Source organism: Chlamydotis macqueenii, chromosome 19, assembly GCF_036417535.1.
Source record: "Chlamydotis macqueenii isolate bChlMac1 chromosome 19, bChlMac1.mat, whole genome shotgun sequence".
Lineage (NCBI taxonomy): Eukaryota > Metazoa > Chordata > Aves > Otidiformes > Otididae > Chlamydotis > Chlamydotis macqueenii.
In genome coordinates, this window is record NC_141574.1 from 3,767,041 (window position 1) to 3,790,809 (window position 23,769).

Below are 23,769 nucleotides of genomic sequence, written 5' to 3' on the forward strand. Positions count from 1 at the left end.
TTGAATAAATACCATGCTGAATGAATACAGAACAATCAGAAAATCTGCAATAGTTAGAAAACAATTGTATTTTCAAGGAAGATCACTTCCTGTACCACGCAAAACCAAAACTGACTTAGTAGTAGTAAAACAAGCATGAATTGAACAGCCATAGTGGTATCATTGTATTTCTATTTTCTACATACACGGTAGTACTGACATTCATTAAAATTCTACCTTTTTAAGCAGATCTCTGGCTTCTTGTGTGAGGTAGGGAGGCAAGTTGAGTTTACACTTGAGAATCTTGTCAATTGTTTTCTTTCTGTTCTCCCCAGTGAAAGGAGGCTAGAAAGCACCATTGTAATGGGAGGAAAAACAGGACTTGTTCAGGTCTCTTATTTGTGTACACAGAACTCACTTCAGTAGTTTATAAAGCTGATAAAATTACTGCAAACGGCATTGCCAAATAACTGTTTGGATGAGAGCAGCTCATGACTGTAGTCACCACAAGTGTAGCTGCATTTTAGTTATTTTCTTACTTGCAGTCTGTACATTAGAAATACATATATATTTATACGTGCATCTGAATTAGAATACAGGTAACTACAACAGCTACGAAGAGAAATACATGCAATTATAACTGTGCACCTACTGCTCCAGTCAGCATGTCATACATTAATGCCCCCAAACTCCACCAGTCCACAGCACGATTATGCCCACTCCTCATCAAGATTTCAGGGGCCCTAGAATCAGAAAAATTGAAAATACAAAAATATTTTAACAAGCTTAACTTGTAGTAGCTGACTACTAGTTTTCAGACAAAATCACATTTATCAAGTAAAACCTCCCTAAGTGACTGAACTTAAAAAAGGGCAAAATTTAGCCATTACCCCCAGACCAGAGTAATACTTTTCTATTTCATCATGCAGCTCACATGTATTCAATTGTTCCACAGAATGTGTGTGTGACTGTTCCATCATGTATAGATTCTTTACATAATCCGAAGTCAGTCAATTTTACGTGACCTGAAATTAAATATATAAAATTTAGAACTTGCCAGAATTCTGATGTTTGTATAAATAACATTTAAAAACCAGGAACTTTTAACATGGATATGTAATAACCCTGAACTACTTCCAGATACCTTCAAGGGTCTGACAAAGCAATACAGCTATAAAACAGAATGAGGTAATCACACTTACAGATAAAACCTCTGCATTACACGTGCATAAGAAAAGTGTTGCCACTTGAAGAGAAACAAGACAAGCTACCAAAACTTATTCACATATAGACAAATGTATTTAAATATAAAGATTGTAGAGTATCATTCAGATAAGAAAGTAGGCTACTGAATTTTACTTCTTGCTTCAAAGTTCAGAGAACAACCTTAAACGAATTGTGAAGTGCCCCAGACAATTCACTACAAAGACTTAGACTACCTCAATAAGTTGTTTAAGGTAACGTGAAAATACCGGGTTGTACAGATTGCCAGACTAATCAGCGTCCTACAGCCAATGTAACTGCATTCAGGAATTGCTGCTACTGTCAGGTAAAGCGTCGACAGCTAGGTAAGTAATTTCAGCTACAGATGATTTGGCATCCTACCTAAATTGCCTTTTCTAACATCTTCAGTCATCCCCATTGACTGAAATGTTACTGATACTACACTGAAGACACATGTACTTCTGTACATTACAGTGACACAGTAGAAGAGAAATTCCAGACCCATAGAAATAGCAAGTCAACCATTCAAAAAATGCTTCTGTCTATATACACAGAACTTGGGAGCTTGCTGTTAAATGTGAAGAAACCACGTTTAAGGGCAAGCAATTCTTCAGCTGTACCAAGAGTGATAATAAACATGCCATTGTTCTAAGGAAATTCACATAAGAGTGAAGTGTTGTGACCTTTGAAGAATTGTTTTCAAATGACTGGCAACATAACTGTTAAAGTATTTCTACCTTGATGATTAAGCATGATATTTTCTGGCTTCAGATCACGATAGATGATTCCTTTTTGATGCAAGTGCCCCAGTGCCATTGAGATTTCTGCCAAGTAAAAGCTGAAAGGAAACATGCCACAAAATTAGAAATATTCAATCACGCAAACCATCTTAAGCACTAAGACTATTATGTACACAGCAACAGTTCCTTGAAAGTATCATTAGAAGTGTATGAGAGAATAAATGAGAGAAACAGTGATGCCTTTGAGGTTGGTTTGCCAAAAGGCATACAGATGCCAGGACGAACTACAAAATTACACCACTAGCATTAGGTTTACCTCTTCAGTAGCTATCTTATCATGAATATATTTGGAGGCATATGAATTTACTAGTTAGTGGTTAAATTATGCTTCAATCAAGATGTAGTACCACACCTAGATGGCAAAGTTGAAGAAAAAAAAATGCAGCTAAGGAGGTTAACTGCATAGAGTTATCCCTAGAGTGCTATCTGGGGAACAGTATTACAGCCCCATAGGTGAATGCCCCATAGGTACAGACCTTTTCTGAGGCATTATCAGCATGCACTGCAGAAAAATACAACAGTATTCAGTTGTGTGAAGCCTAATCAATAAGGGATAATTTCAACTTGTTTATATGTAAAATATCACTACTCAAAAGGCTCTTTTATTAGAATAATTACCGTTATCACTTCACACATTAGGTCATTAGAATACAGCTATTACAGTGACCTGGAAATTCTGTAACTGGCTGGTAACATTGTGTGTGGACCGAGAGAAAAAAAAAAATTGCATTTACAGCAACACCCAAAACACCTCCTTTACCACAATCCTGTGGAATATGGCCTCACTCAGCAACCTGCAACGGACCCTCTTCTGTACTAAGACTGGCACAAACTGGTAAGTACGAAACACATGTTTTTCTAACACCCAGTTAACTGCTCTTTTCACTAGACTACGAAAAGAATGAGTAGTTATGCTTTTTCAAGTCAGAATATGCTATTTAAGCACTCAGGAAAAAAAAAAAAACCCAAACCTATTAATTTATCACAATGGTTTCACTTACCAAGCTGTGTCTTCCATAAATATCCCTTCTCTCTCTAACTGCATAAATAGTTCTCCTCCTGTCATGACAAGAATGAGATTATACTCTATTGAAGTACAGTCTATCGATAATTTTTATTCAGGCAAAAGTCTTATTTTCTAGAAAAACTATAAGCAACAGGTATTCTGTCCTGCTCCACAGAAAGTTGTTTCACAAAAAAACCAACTGACAATTTACTATTCTGTTATTCTCAGAGTTCTATCAACTAAAGAAATGCCAAAAGAAATCAAAACAGCTTGCTGAAGAAAATAACAGCGTTTCCCTCCCTGTTTTTTCCTACTGTTATAGCTTGAGCAAATTGCTTCTAATCTGTGTCTGTTTCCCTATCCATGAAATAAAGATAACACTTTCTTGTTTCACAAAGAACCTGCAAGGACTAAAACCTCAGGTACCCCATAAGACTGCTTAGGATCCAAGTGTAACATACAGGAATTACCAGCCTGGGAGAAGAAAAGGTATTACAAATCTTCCTCTCCTGTACTATAATGAAAAATAACTCCTATGTTTCATTCATCTTTATTTTACTGAATTAGAAGGTTTATTAATGTTGTTCTGTGTATTCTTAATGCTAACTTATTTTACATTTTTAAGACACCATGCAAACAGTTAGATGGCTTTTTATAAGCAGAATAAGAAAGTCAAATTCTCAAGTATGTAAGATACCAAGAAGCAGGTAACAGAATTTCAGATACTGACCACTGAGATACTCAAGGATGAGGTAGAGTTTTCCACCAGTCTGAAAGGCATAAATTAAGTCGACAATGAAGGGATGTTTCACTTCCTCCAGTATATTCCGCTCTGCTTTTGTATGAGCTGTATCCTTTGCATTCCTTACAATCATTGCCTGCAAAAAGCAGATACGTGAGCACAAGAACATGCTAAACAAGGCAGACTGTTGTATTTAGTTCCGTTCTGAGTTTACTAAATCACAACACTATATATGATTCAGCAACGTAAGAAAAAAAAGAGAAAATTTCACCACAACATACATAACATGACAGGATTATTGCGGAAATCTAATTCTTTCTTTATTTCATAGAATCATACAATAATTTAGGTTGGAAGGAACCTCCTGAGGTATTTAAATTAGCTCCTAAGAACTACACAGACAGAACAATTTAGTTAAAGACCAATTATCATTCCAGCTGCACCTGGATAACAACTGCGTATATCACAGATAAAGTTTAATTTTAGGTGTATTATATAATTAGATAATTGTAACAGCTAAAGGGAGGGATAGATTTTTTTAGATTCATGCAGTAGTGAAACAGGAACATGTAGGTTACCTTTTTAAGAACTTTCATGGCAAATATTTTCCCAGTGTTTGCTCCGGTTACTTTTCGTACTTGAAATACCTATAACAGCAATACAACAGCAATCACATATTATGACTGCATTAGCCATCTTAAGTTAAAAACAAATCCCCGCAAAAGAGAGATGAGATCACCTACAAATGGCAACGCTGCCTGACGGAGAAGAGCTAGTGACTGGAACCAGAACCAGTTTGGGACATTTTCTGCTGCCACCAGCTGGTGAGGCTCTGCCAGAGATCTTGGTCCCAGGACACCAACCCTGGCAGCCCTGAGGTTACCTCCTGGTAGAATTAACTTCTCAGAAAACAGGATGGGAAGAAGAGATTTTGCCAAAGACAGCAAGCAAGCACTTTAACTGCCTTCAGTGTAACTGATTTACTTCTGTAGAAAAGGGCTCCTTACCTTTCCATAGCCACCTTTGCCAAGCACGCGTAGTAACTCAAAGCACTCTGGTCGGATCTTTTCTGGACCTCTGTTTACACTAGTTTCTGAAATCTCAAATTTTTCACAATGTTCCATGCCACTGGATAAAACCGAAACAAGAATATAAGACTACCTGATACTCAAAAATGATCAAATGAAAGTAAGCAAGCACATTACTTTCTGCAAAGCATACGGTACATCTGACATAACCGAATGACTGTTTTGGAGATGTGGAGAATTCTCAGCATCAGAAATTTTACTTAGTAAAAAGCAAAGCAAAGCAGTAAGTTGCAACTTACACAGAAAAAATCACTCGCAAATTCTGGGGATTTACAGTATCAAGATTTCCTTCAGATTGCTTCATTTTTATGCATGATAAAGCTCTGTATTACACCCGTTAAGTTTAAAAGACCAAAGCCCCAAACTGACTTAGATATTCTTCCAAGACCTCAAGCAAGACTATAAGATATGTTTAAGTTTCAGATCACATTCAGCAGCTCCAACAGTCATGGTGAGACTTCTATAACATAAATATCTTGCAGGAAAAGCTGTAACAAAAAGAGTCTCACGCAACTCTGAACATGCCACAAAGGAAGACTGAACCGTAATTTAATGAGGCTTCTGAATTATGCTCAGTTCTGCAAAAGACTAACAGATTGATCCTGCTGAAGTAAATGTAACAACTGTTTTAACCATGACTGCTTTCTTCTCACAACATGGTACGTTGAAACAATCTGGAAATCTATAAACTAAGTAATGCTAAAGGTAGCTGTCTCATGAATGTCAGACCAGAACGTCTGAGTTCTCATCTGCATCAGACTGCTACGCAAATCTGCAGCTGGAGGCTGTATAAAACGAACAGAACATACCATGTTCTGCAGACAGCACATGACATTCATATTACAAATGTTATTCAAGTACGGTAGATAATGTTAGGAGAAACAAGGATTAAAAGACAACAGCGAGTTTCACCAGAATTTTTTTATTATTATATTTCAAGATACAATTCACAAAATTTAATGTGGAAAAAGAGTGAAATGACTAGAAACAACTCAAAATTGAACAAGAATGACAAAATTTTCTATTTAACTTAACAATGCGACAAAATTAGAAGTTATATGTAGTTGGCATGAATGGTACAGAACATTTTCTAGCAGCAACTTACAGGTCATATTGGCCAACTCCTCCGTGGTCCATGCTCTCACTTAATTGACCCTGGGGATAGGAGGGGTAAAAGGAAGATTAATTATAACAAAAGAAAAAAAGCAGCTTTAAAAATAAACACACTGATGTGTTTTACAACTTCTTAAATTTTATGGATACATATAAAGTTATATATATAGTTATAGTTTATATTATGTAATTTAACAATCCTAAAGATCAGGAATAATAAATTATCAGCAGAAGATAAGAAATCTACAAAACTCTATACAAGATTTGCAATACTTCCACACATCTCAAATGGTGACACCTGGAACCAAGGTTTTACCTGATTGGTAAATATTAGAGATAATAATTTCACACAGCCCCAAGTGAATTTGAAAAATGTTAAGGTACTGCCTTTTTTTTTTTTTACAGTTGCTCGTACATATGAATTTTTAATTTCTTGCATTATTATGCAAATGAGAACAATAGTAAAGATGATGTGAATAGATGGACTGGGATTCATACACACTAGAAACAAATAATCTCCTGAGAAGGTTTTATCAGTCTGTATTGATAATAATCAAATCCCAGTAGTAAGGAAAGAATTAAGCTTTACCCTGATGTTAAATACCTTTTCTGACCAATAATCATTCTGACAGATTGATGCATGCAAATGCGACTAAAGAAGGCTCAGGGACTGCAACATCAGAATTTGGCACCATTAAAGAACGTAGAGGAATTTTCTTCAAAGAATTTTCAACTTGATCCCTTGTGCAAGATAATACTTCCCTATAATTGTCGCTCTGCATGGCAAAAGAAGTGAAAACCAAGCAGACAGCTGGAATGAATACAAATAGAATGTCACGGGCAAGCTTCTCATGAGCTTTAGACTGTACCTTAACACTTTTATTTTTAAAAGCACGTACATAAGATAACAACTGCAAGTTACTGGGAAGCAGCCTGGAATCTACAGGCTGAATACCGATATATTGGGTGACGTTTGAAATTCAGAGAACCGGAAGGGAAAAAACAAGCAAACAAACAAACAAACAAAAAAAACATCCAGAGATCTGCAAAAACCCCATCAAGCCAAGGAGTGCATTTTTAAGTATTATGTAAGTGAAAACACTATCCAAGGAAAAACAGAAACTTTCCCCAGCTTCAAAATCACTTAAACATTAAACTTTCCAGAGGCTGGTTTATTTTGGTGGGTGATTTAGAGGGGAATTTAACTCCTAGTTCCACCTACTAGCACCACAAGCAATTACAGAGTCCAAAAGTTCAAGTTTGTTTCCAGGTCAGAGAGTTGCTAGCTCATGTCCCCTTGATAACATTTATTAGAGAAATCCAGCTTATTGACATCTGTTTCACAATAAAACCCACTAAAGCTGCCCTTGACCCTACTGCGAGATGCCAACAAATGAACCAAATTCAACAAACACTGCGAGTAAACACCCATCACGTTCCTAGCACAACTCCTCAAGTTACCCAGTGGTTTCGGCAAAGTTCACGCATCCTGTTCTCACCCCTGCGAACTACGGCTTTCATTCTTAGTATTAACTCGAACAACATTCACTTTAGATACCACTCGGCTGTTGTCAGGACTTCCTCTCATTTGACAAAACGAAGAAACGCAATGGTATTCTGGCTGGAAGGCTAGCAGGCCTTCCGTCTATACTGGTTTAATTTACTACAAACACAAAAATTAAAGCTGGATCTTTCACCCTAACAATTAGTGCAAACAATCATACGGCTTATGAGTAAACCCTCCATCTAAACAATTGTTCAGATTTTCTAGAATGGCCGTGCCAATGACAGCTGATCCATTTTTGCGACTAGGCTTACACCTTTCAGGGGGAACCAGGGACCAGCACCACAGAGGTTAAACAAGACAGTCCAGACTTTACACCTCGCTCACTTCCAGCTTAATGATCCCAGCTGCTCTACCTGCAATGTCTTTCTGATCCCTCTAAGACACGTACAATGCCTTCACAGATAACTTTCAGTGAGACATTTTTCCCCTTACACTTTCCTGATGCTTCCCCGTCTTTCCTGCTCTTGTATCCCCTGCTTTTCAATTCTGTTTTAATTTCAAGTCCACTCTAATCTTCCTTTATCTGTTCTCAGATGTCCAAAAGGCATCTGAGAACCAAATCAGGCTGCCAATGTGCTTTCCTGTCCACATTTCTGCCATGAAAATTTCAGTCATCACAATTAAAAAAAAAAAATCCACAATGAGTAATGAATTTTTTAAGTTGTTGCCTAAGACTGAATTATTGGAACACGAGCAAGAAAAAACTCAACTTTCTTGTCACCCCCCCTTAAAATCTGTTCTTGGCAACACTAACAGTGTGATGCAAGCAACATTTTTTTTTAAGCAAAGTACTTTATTGATTACTGAGGTGACAAGCAGGGCTTTTTTTTTTCCTGCAGGTTGAGAAGTGTTCAAGCCTTCAGCTGTCAAACAATGTCTCTACAGTTTGCAGCGTGGGTATTCCAACTGCGATACTGAGTATCTGGTTATCTCAAAGACTCCAGGAATGTCATTAGTATTTAAAGAGCAAAAAAAATAAATGCAGTAGCAATTTAAGCAATAGCAAATGTTTAATATACAAAATGATATTAAAAAGCAACAGTAACACTAGAAAAGTATAAACAGATCTTGAAATAAAATTCCCCCAAAGCCTTAGAGAATCTAGATGAATGTTACAAAATGACAAACTACAGGTTACAAGGTGATCTGTTTAAGAAAGATGAGATGGAGGTGTATGTTGATCCATACGGATGTCTAACACAGCATTTTACAGCTCTGCTTTTAATTTTGGCGCTAGAGCAACGACTTCATACAGCTCCGGAAAGATTATAATTTCTGCACTGACATTAAAACATCTTAAAATTAAAAAAAAAAGAAGAAAAAAAAAACCCACTGCAGCACTTGTGCTAGGAAATCCAACGCAAAACTTCCAAGGGGAAGAAAAGCTCCCCCACGTCCGGCGCAGCCCCCACCAGCCAGCCGGAGGCCGCTCTCGGCGGGGCAGCCCTGCCAGCCCGCTGCCCGAAACCTCCTCCCAGCTCCGGGCGCGACGCCGCTGCCTTCGCGCCGACAGTAACTCCCCGGCCGCCTCCGAGGCCGGGCCGGGCGCGGCCGCTTCACCTGCGCGGGCCAGGGCGGCGGCCGACTCCGCGCTCCACCCCGCCCGGCTCCCAGCTCGCCGCAGCGTGGCCTCTGCCCGCCTCCGCGGCATCCCCGCCAGGCCGGCCGCCGCCGGGATTCCCCCGGGGCGCGGGCCCGCGGGCCGCCTGCCGCTCCATCCCCCCCAGGCCTGCCCCCGGCGCCGCTCCCCGCGGCGGCCTCCCGCTCCCTCCCCGCGTCGCGCCGGTTCGGGCTCCCCGCTCTCACCCCCTCCTCCAGCTCCTCGTCCGAACCCGCGTCTTCAGGCTGGTCCAGGTCGATGTCGAACACGCCCGCCATGGCGCGGGTGCGAGCCGCGGCGCCGCCGCCCCTTCCCGGCTGTGCTGGCTGCGCGGGGCCTGGGCCGCCTCATGGGCCCGCACTCCCCAACTCCGCCGCGGACGCCATCACCGGCTGCCCGGCCTCAGCGCGCCTGCGCCCCCGCCCCAACTCCGAGCGCCGCGCAGGCGCATAACCCCTTCCGGCATCGGCGGGGGCCGCACTGAGCACGCGCGGCGAGGACACCGCTAGGCGAACGGGCGGAGGCCTAGAGCTGAGCATGCGTAGTGCGCGCCCGCCCCCCTGTCTCCTGGCAAGAAGCATGCGCAAAAAGCGCAGCGAAGCCGCTGCGTGGGAGCATGCGTATAACCCCTTTATGAAGCCCTGAGAACCGACCCTTGTGCCCGACCTGCCCGGAGTCCCTTCTGAGCATGCGCGAAGCGGGTTGTTCGAAGGCGCGTCTCCGTCCGAACCGGCGGGGAAGGGGATCGCGGAGCCAGGTGGCTGCGCATGCGCTGTTGGCGGCCGAGGTCAGCCCTGAGGAGGGGGCGGCGGCGAGAGGGGCTGGGGGCGGGAACCCCAGGAGGGCAGCTGTACCGGCGGGGAGGCCTGGGCGGGAACGGGCCGGCGAGGAGAAAGGCTCTGGAAGGGGGCGAAGTGGCCGAGCGACGTGAGGGCTGGGCGGTGGGCACCACTGGCAACATGGCGGCCCCGCTGGGTGAGCGGGCGGCCGTTGGCCGGGCCCTGTCGGCACGGGAGAGCAGCATCACACGCGTGGGTTAAACATCAGCCGTTTCTTAAATTCATTTACATGTTTATTTATTTTCTGCGGTGAGGAATAATTTGGCCTTGCTGTAACACACAGGCTGGCCTTAGGCCGTGAGGTGCAGGCTGGCAGCAGTGCTGGAATCAAGCACAGAAATCAAAAATAGCACATACCTGCCCACAAAATGCGGCACGATCAAGTTACAGGCGCTGGCAGTCATCCAGAGAATGCTGTTACAGAAGTGCTGCGGCACAGCTGGGATGATAATAAAAAATAGCAGCCCCAGAATCATGAAGTGAGTTTAAAAAAAAAAAAAAATTGACCTTGTTTCAGTGAAAAGAGAATAGAAAAGTGAGAAACCAGAGCTACTGCAAAATGCTGAGTGGGGGGAAAAAATGTCAAAACAAACCAGTACTGAATCAAAAATGTTGCTGTCTGTGCTGGAAGCAAGGAGAATACTCTAGGGAATCCTTTTGTCACCTCAGCAGATTTTGGCATCAGGCCCAGAGCAGTACAGGACTGTTAAAAAAATTAGCTGATTTCCAGGCTTCACATTTCTAAAGGTATTTGGTGCTTTCTTATTATGATTGTTATGCTTTTACAGCCTAATCCTGTAATTTTGTTGCAGGTATAATTCATTATTTCTATCCTGCCTTACTAAGCAAAAGTAAGAAAACGGAGACTTTGCTTGCTGTATGGCTGGTTTCAGCTCCCTTCAGATGTGTAGCAACAGCAAACAAATTGATTTCCTGTAAGCTGCCATGTGCGTTCTTCTGACATTCAGGAGAAAGCGCTGACAGTCCGGTTTTGCCCAGAAACAGCCAGTGGTTGTAATGTAGCCTTTTCCTGCTCACTCGAGGTTCTCAGAAGTTGCAAAAGGGATCAGAAATCTACTTGGCGGAACTTGTTTTTCCCCTCTTTCTTTTTGCACAGTTACTAAAGGCATACTTCTCTTTTTTTTTAGGCTTAAAACCAAAGTGAATAAAAATGTCACTAGTCACAGTCCAGCTTGGTCAGTGTGGTAATCAGATTGGTCATGAGGTGTTTAACGCTATCTGCAGTGATGTCCACGGCACACACGGCTTGTGTTCCAAGAAGGAGAATGAATCCTACCGTGATGCCTGCAAAGAACGTTTTTTCTGCGAGGAGGAATCTGGAGGTACAGCATTTAAATGCGTTGTTTCCCACAGAGGGTCTGGTTTCCAGCCTATTACAGATAAGAGTAGAGAAATAATAAAGTCTTTTGCCTTCAGTCTTGATGAATTGTCACAAGTCTCTGCCTTCATGACACTGCTAACAACTACGGAAGCAAAAGCAGTGCAGTAATGTGTTTGAGGCTGCAGAGTAAGCCTGCCAGTAACACAGCGGGAAACAGCACGTGTACATAAATAACGTTTCTTTCCAAACACTTGCGTTTTCTACTGTGGATGGATCATACCATGGAGCAGGACCCAGAGTATCTGAATGCAGTGTTATCAAACACGTTAAGTGGTTTTTTTCCTGAAAGAATTATGGTCTCAAGAGTTCAGATTTGTGTTTGGAACACCAGATGGTTCTTCAGCCATCCAAAGCGTTGCCAGTTCCTCCTTTCTGTACCTGCCTGTACTGTCCCATGAAGTTAATAGTTCGGCTTACGTGGGAGGGAGGAATACAGTTTGGGCTGTGCGAGTCCGCCCATCTAACATAAACAAGTTCTAGTATTGGCACGTTATTCTTGGTTTCCTTTTTCTTCCTATCCAGTACCTGTTGCCCGGGCTGTGCTTGTTGACATGGAACCTAAAGTAATCAGCCAAACCTTATCAATGGCTGCCAGGTCTGGCTACTGGAAATACAATGATCAGTCGCACTTCTGTCAGAAGCAAGGGTCTGGGAACAACTGGGCAAACGGGTATGAACGCTTGTTTCGGGCTTCACTAAGGGAACTGTAGAGGCTGATGAGCTGTCTAGACTCTCTAGGAGTGGTACTTTGCAGCCGTGCGAAGGATGTAGTCTGTAACACTAACTTGATTTCTTTTTTAGTTAGAACAGCAATATGTATAGCAGTTAAATTTCTAAACTGCTTTTTACAAGGTGAAATTGGTATTTATAGTGAAAATGTAACATTTTAGAATAGAGTGGATATATTTTATTTAAGAATGGAAAACAATAAGGATGGTTTATAAAGAGCTGTTTTGCAAAATGTCACAGCTGAGGATTGTTTACTGCAGATAGAATGGGTGACATAATGCCAGATTATATAAATAATAATAATAAAAGTGTCCTTTATGAATAGCTTCACCTTACTGCTTTTATTTCGATATAACCTGCCATGTCTCACTGTTTTGTCTGTTATTCAACAGTTATTCTGTTCATGGGCCTAGACACAAAGAAGTAATAATGAATCTGGTACAAAAAGAAGCGGAGAAATGTGATCGACTCAGTGGATTTTTCACAATAATGAGCATGGCTGGTGGTACAGGATCTGGCTTGGGAGCATTTGTGACCCAGTGTCTGAGAGATGCTTTTCCGACCTCGTTTATACTAAACCATGTTATTTGGCCCTACGGCACTGGTGAGGTGAATGTTGTCTTTTCCAGACATATTCTACAAGTTTATAATCACTGTTTACTTTTAAACATAAAATGTCTGCAACTGAAATAAACCAGAAAAGAGATATGTTTTGTTTTTTAAAAGTTCAATATGGCACAAGGTAACACAGCGAATGAACTGTTTGCCTAATACTTGGTACATATCAATATTTTTTTTTTTTTTTTGTGAAATGACAATGTAAGTGCTAAAGTATAATGCAGTTTGTTGAGAAGCTCTATTAGCTAACTAGAAATCTCCTGTTAGGAAGGTATCTCAGCATTATAATCAGTTCCTAGACAAATGTAGCATGTTCGTATGAACTGAGAAGGATAACATGATTTTCACAGGTCTTGTTCTCTTTCCATGAAAAAGCTCTACTAGCTCCTGACCTTTGTCTGCGCTTTGGCAAAGAAAATGCATCGCTTCTTAAATCATGACTGAGGAAATTACAGTAGCCAGAGGATTATAAACTAGGAGGAGATTAAGCTGTTTGATTCTCATTTGTGTGTATTTTTTGTTTGTTTGATTCCAGGTCATTGTTCAAAACTACAACTCGGTTTTGACTCTGTCACATCTGTATCAGTCATCAGATGCCCTTCTTGTTCATGAAAATGATGTCATCCACAAGATCTGTGCTCAGCTGATGAATATTAAACAGATCTCCTTCAGGGATGTAAATCAAGTCATTGCACACCAACTGGGGAGTGTTTTCCAGCCCACTTACACAGCAGAAAGTGGCTTACACTATAGCAGAAACCCATTAGGTATCTAATTATAATATAGTGCATTCTCACTTGTATTTCTGTAATAACATAATGTTGTGAATTTAAGTTCTTCAGTCTCCTTACTCAAGTATTTGGATACATCCCAAGTTTTAAGATAGGAAAAGTGAAGCAAAAGACTAAATTAGAAGTTCTGTCTCAATTTTGTAGCAGAGTCAAAAACAGATCCCCAGCTTCTGGTTTCATTCTTTACTGAAAGAACCCTGTTTCTCCTTTTTCAAGTGCCTACAGACACCCTTGTAGCTATTTAGGTTTCAGAAGAAATTTGTGCAGGACAGTAATTTTGGACTGAGTTTTACATTTTGCATTAGGTTAGAAGTTTGTATAAACTGAAAGAAAATGAAGGCTTTGTGTTTTGCCCAGGCAGAAGGCAGGCTAGCATACAACTTGGTAGCAACAAGAAACAGGCTGACATTTGTGTCTTTGAGGGATTAGGGAAAGTTAGCCGTATTGCCAAGAGTTTTGCTTGTAAAATTAAACTTTCACATCTGTCTATCAATCTCTTTGGCAGCGCATAGGGTCTTTGAGATTTGGAGCCAGACTATAAAGTGAGACAAGGCAAAATTGCAAAACGAGCTACTAACGTGCTTGTATAGAACTCAGTAGTACGTAGCAAGTTTGCATTATTTCATCTGATGTGTGTCCATATATTTGTAAAATTAAAATTTTATATATCCTGCTCTGTTTCTTACCTTAAATTGCTAGATCTGTGTAAAATTCCTCGCTGACTTCTCCTATTTTAGCTAGCCTATGCAATATTTTTGTTGAATGCGAGCAGCTGTTAATTTCTTTTTTCAGGAGACTTAATGGAGACGTTAGTTCCACATCCCGAATTCAAGATGTTGGCTCTTCGTAACATACCTCAGATGCCTGAAAACTCCCTCGCTTACAGCGCGTTCAGTTGGCCTGGACTCATCAAACATTTAAGGCAGATGCTCATTGCTAATGCTAAAATGGAGGAAGGTAAAAAGTAATTCACATCTTCAGTATCCATCACTCTTTAAGCATGTATTTTTACAGATGAAATCAAACTTATTGTTTTGTGGAGCTCACTAACCCGCTTTAGTCAGTTCAGAAATGAGTTGCTGCCCTCAGACAGCAGGAATTTGCCTCTACATAGCCAGCTGCTCCTTTAGCTATTCGCTCAGCTGCCGCAGCAGCTCCTGCCTTGCTCCTGGTTTTGCTCCCAGACATCTCGGTTAATTATAACTATTGAAAATACACAAATCCAACAGTTTTTAGCTGTGCACTTAATTTACATGATTCATTTGGAACATTCCTTGGATAATTACTTTTTCTTTTTGCACCTTCTAATAAAAGTCATGCGTAGCTCTCCCATATCATTTACATGGGGAATCCAGTGTAGCTTCCAGTTATGCAAAGAATGGGCTGGCCGATTGCTAAGTATAGAAACAAGTGTCTACTTCCTCTGGTAAGACTAGTGACCACCAGGCAAATACTGCTGGATTAGCACTGTTTTTCTCTAAGAATTGCGTAATTGTTGCTTAACTAACATGCAAAAACTAGAAACCCTAATGTGTTCTCAGCTTGGGGCACAGTGTTAGTTACCATCTGACTCTTCACCTAGTCTGAAGCCATATTTCACGAAACATTAACTTTCTTCTGCATCCGTTTTGCCCAAATCTCACAGGTATTGATTGGCAAGTACGACCACCGCGTCTGGGGTCCTCCATCCCCTCCAGTCATCTCACAAACAAGCCGGTCCATTTCAATACTTCCATTGCCAACCTGGTTATCCTGCGAGGAAAAGATACGCACAGCATAGACTTAGGTAAGAAGGAAAAACACAGTCACCTCAGTGATTCTTGTTTCACATCTCACTGTTTTCTTTGCAACCATATCTGATGAAAGTGAAAAAAACCCAAGGCCACGTATTTGAGCACTAAGGTCAGTATTCCCTCTAGAAACATTCTAACGTCCAAGGCCACGTTGTCTAATTGCTTAGGGCTGTTGTGTTTACAAACGAGACTTCTGCTTTCTGAAGCACTTCAGGGAAGGAAGAAGAGACTGAAGTCCATATATATGGTAGGATTCTTGGCTATATTGTCTGAAAAGACATTTAATTAGCTGCTTCTGGAGTGATGAACACAGCTTGCAGATGAAGTACGGATACAAGAGTATGCTTTTAGATAATCTAGTAAGCTTGTTTAAAATAGTTAAATTTTCAACAGACTGACCACTGCAGATTTTTTTTCAAGACTTGAATTGATCTGCCAAGCATTTATTAGGTCACACAGGACTACTGAGATCAAGATGTAGGAGCCTGTAACTTTACATTTGTCAAAACAGCTGTCCTATTTCTGTTACAGGAAGCTTCCGAGATCCCTCCTTATATACATCCTGGCTAAACCCTCAGGATGCTTTTCATGCGTGGAAAACACCAAGAGCATTTAACAAGTACGAAAAGTCTGCTTCTTTGGTCAGCAATAGCCAGTTCCTGCTGAAACCTCTTGACAATGTTGTAGGAAAAGCTTGGAATATGTTTGCTTCCAAGTAAGTGAAAATATGGTGATACTTCATTTATAACTGCCGCTATCTTCATTGTTAGCAAAATCACTGTAAATAGAGCTTGCTCCTTCAGCAAAGTGAAATAATGGTGAATAAGCATGAAGACTGTTCCCACACTTTAGTGGAAATATTTCTGTGCTTGAAACATGATGGCAGGGTGAGGAACACAGAACAGTTCTTATGTTCTGTGGATAAGTGAGACCACATATTCTAGTACTGTCAGTTTGACTATTTTCTCAGTACTGAAACTCCCCAAATTTAGTGCATTCCAATGTGACCATTCTAAAAATAACACATAGAAACTCTTTTACGGATCATATAATTTCTAAATTGTGTACAGACATGCTGCACAGTCTGGGAAAAAAAGTTCCTGGCTCAGGAACTTGCTCAGAAGCATTTAGGGGATTTGTGTGTTTAACTAAGGCTCCCATGCTATTAGTTTGATTTTTCTTTAGAACCAAGAAATCTAGAAAAGAATTGCCTCTTTACTTTGATGATCATGAAGCCAAGGTTACTGCATCTGACAGCAAATGTCTGCTGAACATCAGTTTCTAGCACAGGAGTTCTGCAAATAAAAGCCAAAGGAGGAAAACTGCTGCCACTCACTGTGCTCCTAGTTTTACTACCCGTTACAAAAACACCAGTGATGAGAAGCGAGTTATCCTACACACGCAGGTTTAGGCTTTGCATCTCAAATCTATAAATGACTTTTCTCATTTGATACTCACTTCTTCCATTTCCCAGTTAGCCCAATTTTGCTTCCTTAAGTAATACACAAAGTTACAAAACCTATTAGAAACAAGTCATGACTTACCAGTAAGTGTGAATTACAAAATGAGTTCAAGAAAGCACAATAGAAACTAACTAGCACAGTTACTGGGTGGAAACCAATCTTCATTTAAAGTTTTTACAATAACTATACAATCTGATTTCATGTGTCAGATTCTTCACTGATTTCTAATGTCTTACCCCTTTTCCTGCTGTGATTTCAACACACAGAGCCTATATTCACCAGTACACTAAATTTGGAATCGAAGAGGAAGATTTCCTGGACAGCTTCACAGCTCTGGAACAAGTTATCTCCAGCTACGCCACCCTTTGATTTTTTTGAAAATGTCTGAAATAGAGCTTTCCTGAAGGAACCCAGCGCTGGGAAACCTTTCATGCAGTGTGTAAATTACTGGACTGCAGTTATTTTTCAGTCTTGTAAGCAGCATGTGCGTGTGTTAGGATAGCAAGAACTGAATCAGAACTGAATATATTCATATGGGCAGGTATTATTAATATTTAATATATCTAATAAATAGATATTTTTCAATACATTTGCTATGTAGAATGTCTATACGGAAGGATCTTTCTCCAGGCTCAACTCTCAGAATCTAAACTATCATAAACTAATGTGTAATAAAAATTAAAAGTGTGCTTGACTACTGTAGTAAGGCATTTCTGATCCTCCAATTTCAATTTTTCATGGTAACACTTGGCCCTAGAATGCTTCAATATTGATAAAAATGCACAGTATGAGAATTATTAATCCAGACACCATTTGGGTATCATTCAAGAGACAGTAGTCTGCCACGTGTTCCTTTAAAGCAAAGTAAGACCTAAATTCTACTTTAAGGACCTTAACCTTGACAAAATAGCAGAAGTTTTGAGCCATCCTAAAAAAAAAAAAAAAAAGTATTAAGGGTTCTTCATTTTCCTGTCATTTTCAAGTTATATTAGAGATTATAATAAATGTATAAGCTTTTCCAGCCATTTCACTGTGCCATGTTTTCAAGTGCTGTTACCTATCACTTGGGGGAAAAAGAAAAGAAAAAAAAAAAAAAAGCCCTATAGCACATCAGAGGTCTTGGCTGTTTGTTATAGGCAAACCATAGATTTAGGAAACACTACAGCTCTTACTCTTCTTCCTGTAAGGTAGAAGCAGGTAGGGTTTTTTTAAATTAATTTGTTATTTAAGCATATTTGGGAGGAGAGTTACTGGTAGACTTCGGATGTAACAGCCTGTAATACAATATAAAAAATATAATTGTATAATTTCCAGTTAATTTAAGAAACGGGCTCTTTTCTCCACAAATTCTCACGACCACAAGGTGGTGCCCCGGTGAAGCTGCAGCCTGCAGGCACTCGGCTGCAGAGCCTGATCGCTGGAAGAGATTGCAATAGCTTGTGGAGGCACAGACTGGATGCTTATAAAATAAAAGAGTACAACAGAATTAATTACTGAGCTTTCTTCTGCCTCTGCTAGCTTTTCTTTTAGTGGTAGGGAAAGCTTTTGGAATTCTTGCCATTCCTCCCACCATGTCACGTGGGTCTCCCACAGAAATAATCTCACTTTATTAAATAGGTATGCCCAAAAAAAAAAAAAAAAAAAAAAATTCAGTCTCAAGGACTTTTCCCTTGACAAGTGGACAAATCTCATTGTTTCCCTTTAGGGTTTAATGCTGTTTCATGCCAGGCCTCTGAGCTTTTAACTAAAAAAGATGAGCACACACATAGTATGATAATAAATATCTTAAAGATGTTTGCAATATGGCTAATGATGCCCACATAGAAATCTTGCTCTGTTAGAGATTCTCATTTAGCTTTTATATCTTTAATGAACTAACACTGTGGTAGATGCAGAAGTGACCTTGTAATTCTCCTAGGCTTCAGTTAGAGCACAGCAGACACTGTATTACTCTTACTATCTTTTTTTCCTTTCCTGGTTTCATTTACCTCTTCACTTTTGTTCAGGCCAGGTACAGACGCACTAGAAGCTCCCCCCCGGAGCACCTGTCCTCAGAGCAGCTCTGGCACACGACACACTGTGATGGCAAGCAGACTTCTTGACAAGATTCACATAATTCTACAATTGCATCTGAAGAAAATAAGTAAGTACTGAGGCTGAGTTCTCAATTGCTCAAATACACCCACAGTAACAGCTGATCGCCAGCACGGTTGTGTCAATGCAAGCCTCAGTGGATTCTGATAAATTTCACAGTAGCTTATGGACAGCAACATTAATCTCTCACGCCTCCCTCCCCTAAAAAAAACCCAAATTTTCAACCGCCTGTAAGGAGTTGGGCAACCACCAGCACACATTAGAGTTGAGTCCAGTTCATGCGGAAAAATTACTTGTGTAAGTTAAGAGCTATATTGGCACCTCAGTTCAATAGCTAAATCATTAAATATACAGGGGGTTGAGAATAATTCATGGGGTGGGTGGGGGGAACACAAGAGGGAAGACCAAGAGGAGAAAGCAGACGGGGTAAATATACTAAATAACTTTTAATATGAAAAGTCATTTGACATTTATGACAAAACATTTTGACAATATTCTTCTTCCAGACCACAGTACATAATCCAACAACTTAGTCTGGTTTACTTTCTATTTTCACTCAGCTGCTCTACTTCCTGGTTTAGGAACTCTCTCTCAAATGGAGAAGACACAATATCATAGTTCAGCTATCCAGCCATACTTCAAGCCCTGTACTGCTCAGTAAAATCTGAGTGACTTGGAAGTTCGAAACCACATGTAACTTTTGTTATACACTATTATTTGTGATATTTAATATTTTTTCACTAAATCGTTTCCTGGCAGCTCAGAGCTGGGAGACTGTTCTGATCAAAAGGTCTTTTCTGGTGTTGAGTTTTTGTCAGTTTCAGCCATTGTCTTTAACTCCGGTATTTTCTCTGAAGAAACTGGAGGAAAGATTGCACAAGAAGTTAAGATAAACAGCACAGGCAATTCAAGTTTGCAAGGAACAAAGGGTCAGGAAAGGAGACAGTATGGTGAAGTTCTTCCTCCTCCCTCCTTCAACAGGCACAGGATGTTTAGCAACGTAGAAATAATTTTCCCTAGTGTTTTCAACAGCTATCAGACTGAGAACCTCTTCCAGTGTCAGAAAGGAGAATAGGTAACTCCATGTCTGAGAAAGGGACCAAGTCCCAGGAATGCATACTCTTCCTCATTGTTCCGCAGGACAGGTAAAAGAGATTTTTAAAAAGCTAAGGACAGATAAATCTTCTCAGAAACAAGGAAGAGAGCAACGGGTTATTGTACTGCTACATAAATAAGTAACTTTATTGCAGAAATAACCTTATGTTATCTCTATGTCTGTGTAATTCTGATCAGGAAGCAAATACAGCAAGCACTTATTGCACCGATGAATAACATTGATCCATTTATCTATTCTTTGTAAGTACATTTGTTATTTCTGACTTATTTAACTTTTAGTTAATGGAGCAGAATATTTGGGGTTTTTTTGTTTGTTTAAGTTGATGACAGAATTTCAGCCACATCAGGAAACACAACACACAGCTAAAATGTATATCCCCAAAGCAAAAATTAAAATTTCCTTATTTATTCCACAGTTATAACATATGAAAACAGAAGAAAGATTCTGCAGCTCAAAGACAGAGCTGGGCTGACAGGTTCATTACTGCTTAGCGAAGATACTTCTGTAAGAACTTGTTCATAATTAGGATTCAGGGAAAATACTCCTAACTTTCATAGGAAAACTAAGTTTTTCAAAGCAGCAATAGAAGATCACACCCATCAGCCAAATTTTGACAAGACAGATTCCTCAGAACCAAAAAAAAAAAAAAAAAAAAAGGAAAAAGGTTGAACACAGAAATGTAGCTGTTATATTCCCTTCTGTTGCTCTGGAGAAGAGGTTGACAGGAATTGTTTCAGGCATCTCTAAGCTTCTTCCTGTTAGTGTTGTTCATGGCTGCCCTCAGTTCTGAAAATCTCACACCCTTTCCCTAACTAAGCCTTCTTTTTTTTGATCTATGTCTGGATTCCTCTATTTTTTTCCCCAGGATGTGGAGAGGAGAGGGTCAAAGTGACAGGAAGTTAATAGCTATTACCAAATTTTCATCATCTACAATTATATTAGAAGGTGGAGTAGTAATTTTCTTTTTTATTGAGAAAATTCATTATGTAAATAGTCTGAGCCTGGAAGAGGGTCTTTATTTCATTAGAAATTAAAATTAATTAAGCAGATCAAAGGTCAGCACAAGCCAATCGCTCACTGAGGCAGGGACAGCAGTGGCCTTGACCTAGCTAGTTTTAGGCAAACTGCTCACAGGATGTCCATGAACCAAGGAACAATACATCAGCCCTCACTATTGTTTTTTGAAATGGACAGGTGCAGCTCACTTTGAAGTTGATTCAAGGACTCTGACTATAGCAGATACATTTAACGAACAGGATAACTTTTATTTGGCCACAAAAAACCAGGAACAAAAATTAACCTGTTACAAATACTTTAAACATAATAGCTGTTTGGCAAGTGACAGGGCATTAATGTAGTTATAAATACTTTTTTTTTTTTTTACTTAAGTCTACATTGGTGCTTGTAAGGTTAGACTGACTACCCGTACAGAAAGGACAGAGTCTTAGCGTAAATATAGAAGGGGTTTTCAAGAGGATTACCTGCACAGATTTACCAAATAAACAGCTCAAGATTAAGGGCAAAAGTCTGTGGTTTCCACAACAACCAGGATTTTATCAATAAAAAAAGAAGGAAGTTATATTCAAATTACAGCTGATACACTACTGGGACACATTAAGATACACGAATGAATAATTCATTTCCTTCTGCATTTGTTAATAAATTTAGTGGAGATAAATATTATGAAACAAGGGACCAAACACCCAAAAAGAAATATTCCTTAAAGTACACTTTGGCATTTGAGAAGTTTGCATTTTGCTGCTCACCACTTTAAAAACTGCACAAGAGTCATCAGGAATGTGATTCACAGATCCGATACGGTACAAAAAACTTCCGAAAGGAATTGAGCTGCTCCACTGATTACAAGGGCAGCCCAGACACAACTTTACCAAGGCAGCAAATTCCAAGGTAGGCTTCTTCCCCAAGCCTCCTGCCTCTGGCTTCCTACCCCACCTCTGCCCACGCTCAGAAGCACAGCCTGGACACTCAGACAGCTTTTAACTCCCCTGGACGCAGAGCCGATAATCCTGAATTTTAACTGTAGAGCCTTTCCGGCTCTTTCAGTCAAACTAAAGTTCACAATGGTCCCTTCTGATTTCACATTGTATGAATCCTCTCCCTCTAGACAGCCACTTCCCCTCCATCCGGGTGGGGTAGTGAGTCACCTACCTCCGTGAATCTGCAGAACCTGCTTAACCCTTTCCCAGAAGCGCAATCAGCTGCAGAGGGTGGTGTTTCTGAAAAATGTTCTTGCCAACCATAGGGAGCACACTGGCAAAGGTGAAGATAGCCTGAGAGATTAGAGAGGCTGCTTCTGCTCAGTGGGATGTAGGAAATTTAAAGGCAATTTTTAGAGGTACAAGTACTGAGCAGTGACTTCTAAAAGAGTCTAGTGCTGTAAAACAAAGGCACGGGCCTCTGTACTTATCTGTGTGAGTCAGGCTGCAGAAACCTTGTCTGCTAGTCTGGAAAGCACAATTTTAAAATATAGAATGTTACACCGTAAGGTAGAAAAATAAGTAAAGTGAGGACACTCTCTAGGCCAAGATTCCAATTTTAAAAATAAGAGCAGTAAGTAGAGAAACTAATGAAAAGAAGCCACTGGTTAATTAAAAAAAAAAAAAAAAAAAAAAAAAAAAAAGAAAAAAACTGAAGCTTAAGCTTCAGTGAGCTATGAGCTTTTGTTTCAGTAGTTATAATGTGATGAGAAAAAAATACCATCTTATATGGTGTATTCGCATTTAAATGGGTGCATTCTGCAAAAATTATTATTGTACATATTTGGTTACATGTACAATGTAATGTTTATTTAAAGGCTCACAAAAATACACTTCAGTTGCCTGAGAATGGTGTAATTGTGGTCAGATGGCATGATTTAATTTGAACTTTTGCCCAGCAGTCTCCAATATGTAATAGATCATTTACAGGAGCATGTAAGCAGAACACCGCTGACGGGGCCAAATGGAAAGCAGCCTGAGCCCACACACTGAAGGTGTAATAAAATACCGACTGTGCTCGGTTGGCAGGGGCGGCTGTAGCTGTTCATTACAATATCCTCAAAAAGTATGGTGAGAGCTGGGCAGTAGTTCAGAGCTACTGCTCTCCAGATGGCTCAGAACAATACTCAGTTCAAGAATACATATTTCCATGTAAGACTGCTTGCTGCTGGCTCTCATGCATTTCTGCCACTTGCGAAGAAAACACTGGGAAATTTCCTCCCCACCCCACTTTGGGCAGCTTCAGCATTACTACCCGATTCAGAGTCACCTCGTCAGCAACTGTATTTATGTCGTTATTTGACGTTGTAACTAGCGATTTCTCCTTCCGAGGCTGAATGTTGGTGAAGAAACCTAGTGTTAAAAACATAAATTTGGCAACTGAGGAACCTAAGTCCAATTAAATACTCTTCTCCCAAGAAGAAAGCTTCCTTTCCCTCCCTACTAGACATGAACTCAGGTTTTCACATTATTTTCCTCTATAAAGATTCAGTCAGGCTTCTCCACAAAGCTGGTATTTTCACGGTGAAGTATTCTTACATAAAAAAATAGATACAAACCTAATGTTTCACAGCACGTAGGAGCTTATTCTTCAATGGCATTATAAAAAACAAAAACAAACACTTTAGTACATGTGGTGTCCTGTTCAATCTGAACAGAACTCCAGTCAACAAGGCTGAACTTGTCCAAAAATCGCTAAGCACCAAAGGCAGACAGGACTACAAGAGGGACTGAGAGGAGAAGAGACATCAGTGACAGTTTTAAGCTGGGACTCACAGGATCAGGTCTGCTAAACAACAGTTACAAC

General features: G+C 40.2%; 3 protein-coding genes across 12 annotated transcripts in view; 2 read left to right on the forward strand and 1 right to left on the reverse strand.

Annotated features, from left to right (window-relative positions):
* Positions 1 to 8,495, forward strand: part of RNFT1 (ring finger protein, transmembrane 1) — a 29,047-nt gene extending 20,552 nt beyond the window's left edge. The window contains exons 9-10 of the mRNA XM_086762967.1: positions 2,740 to 2,838; positions 8,359 to 8,495. Of these exons, the coding sequence (XP_086619093.1) occupies positions 2,740 to 2,823 (84 nt within the window). The 3' untranslated portion in view covers positions 2,824 to 2,838; positions 8,359 to 8,495. The remainder of the gene's footprint in view (positions 1 to 2,739; positions 2,839 to 8,358) is intronic.
* RPS6KB1 (ribosomal protein S6 kinase B1) overlaps positions 1 to 9,514 on the reverse strand; it is a 27,717-nt gene extending 18,203 nt beyond the window's left edge. For all 10 annotated transcript variants that reach the window (XR_015260626.1, XR_015260621.1, XR_015260620.1 and 7 more), the window contains exons 1-10: positions 9,326 to 9,514; positions 5,945 to 5,994; positions 4,759 to 4,879; positions 4,330 to 4,398; positions 3,740 to 3,887; positions 3,005 to 3,062; positions 1,941 to 2,041; positions 914 to 1,004; positions 632 to 722; positions 217 to 324 (exon numbers count right to left, since the gene is read on the reverse strand). Coding sequence is in view for 1 of the 10 variants with exons in the window: in XM_086762965.1 (XP_086619091.1) it covers positions 217 to 324; positions 632 to 722; positions 914 to 1,004; positions 1,941 to 2,041; positions 3,005 to 3,062; positions 3,740 to 3,887; positions 4,330 to 4,398; positions 4,759 to 4,879; positions 5,945 to 5,994; positions 9,326 to 9,397 (909 nt within the window). In the remaining 9 variants the exon portion in view is untranslated. The remainder of the gene's footprint in view (positions 1 to 216; positions 325 to 631; positions 723 to 913; positions 1,005 to 1,940; positions 2,042 to 3,004; positions 3,063 to 3,739; positions 3,888 to 4,329; positions 4,399 to 4,758; positions 4,880 to 5,944; positions 5,995 to 9,325) is intronic.
* A 309-nt stretch (positions 9,515 to 9,823) lies between these two features.
* On the forward strand, positions 9,824 to 17,456 carry TUBD1 (tubulin delta 1). Its single transcript, XM_086762829.1, has 9 exons — positions 9,824 to 9,906; positions 11,085 to 11,301; positions 11,883 to 12,030; positions 12,482 to 12,698; positions 13,243 to 13,474; positions 14,291 to 14,455; positions 15,144 to 15,284; positions 15,823 to 16,006; positions 17,021 to 17,456. The coding sequence occupies exons 2-9, from the start codon at positions 11,130 to 11,132 to the stop codon at positions 17,121 to 17,123; spliced, it is 1,362 nt and encodes a 453-aa protein (XP_086618955.1). The 5' UTR covers positions 9,824 to 9,906; positions 11,085 to 11,129; the 3' UTR covers positions 17,124 to 17,456.
* Positions 17,457 to 23,769: the final 6,313 nt, after the last annotated feature.

Bases quoted from the DNA above. Each gene is read 5' to 3' on its own strand.
- TUBD1 (XM_086762829.1), top strand. From the start codon at position 11,130: ATGTCACTAGTCACAGTCCAGCTTGGTCAGTGTGGTAATCAGATTGGT. The intron at 12,699-13,242 runs GTGAATGTTGTC...GTTTGATTCCAG, and splicing joins GGCCCTACGGCACTGGTGAG to GTCATTGTTCAAAACTACAA. The intron at 13,475-14,290 runs GTATCTAATTAT...TTCTTTTTTCAG, and splicing joins CTATAGCAGAAACCCATTAG to GAGACTTAATGGAGACGTTA.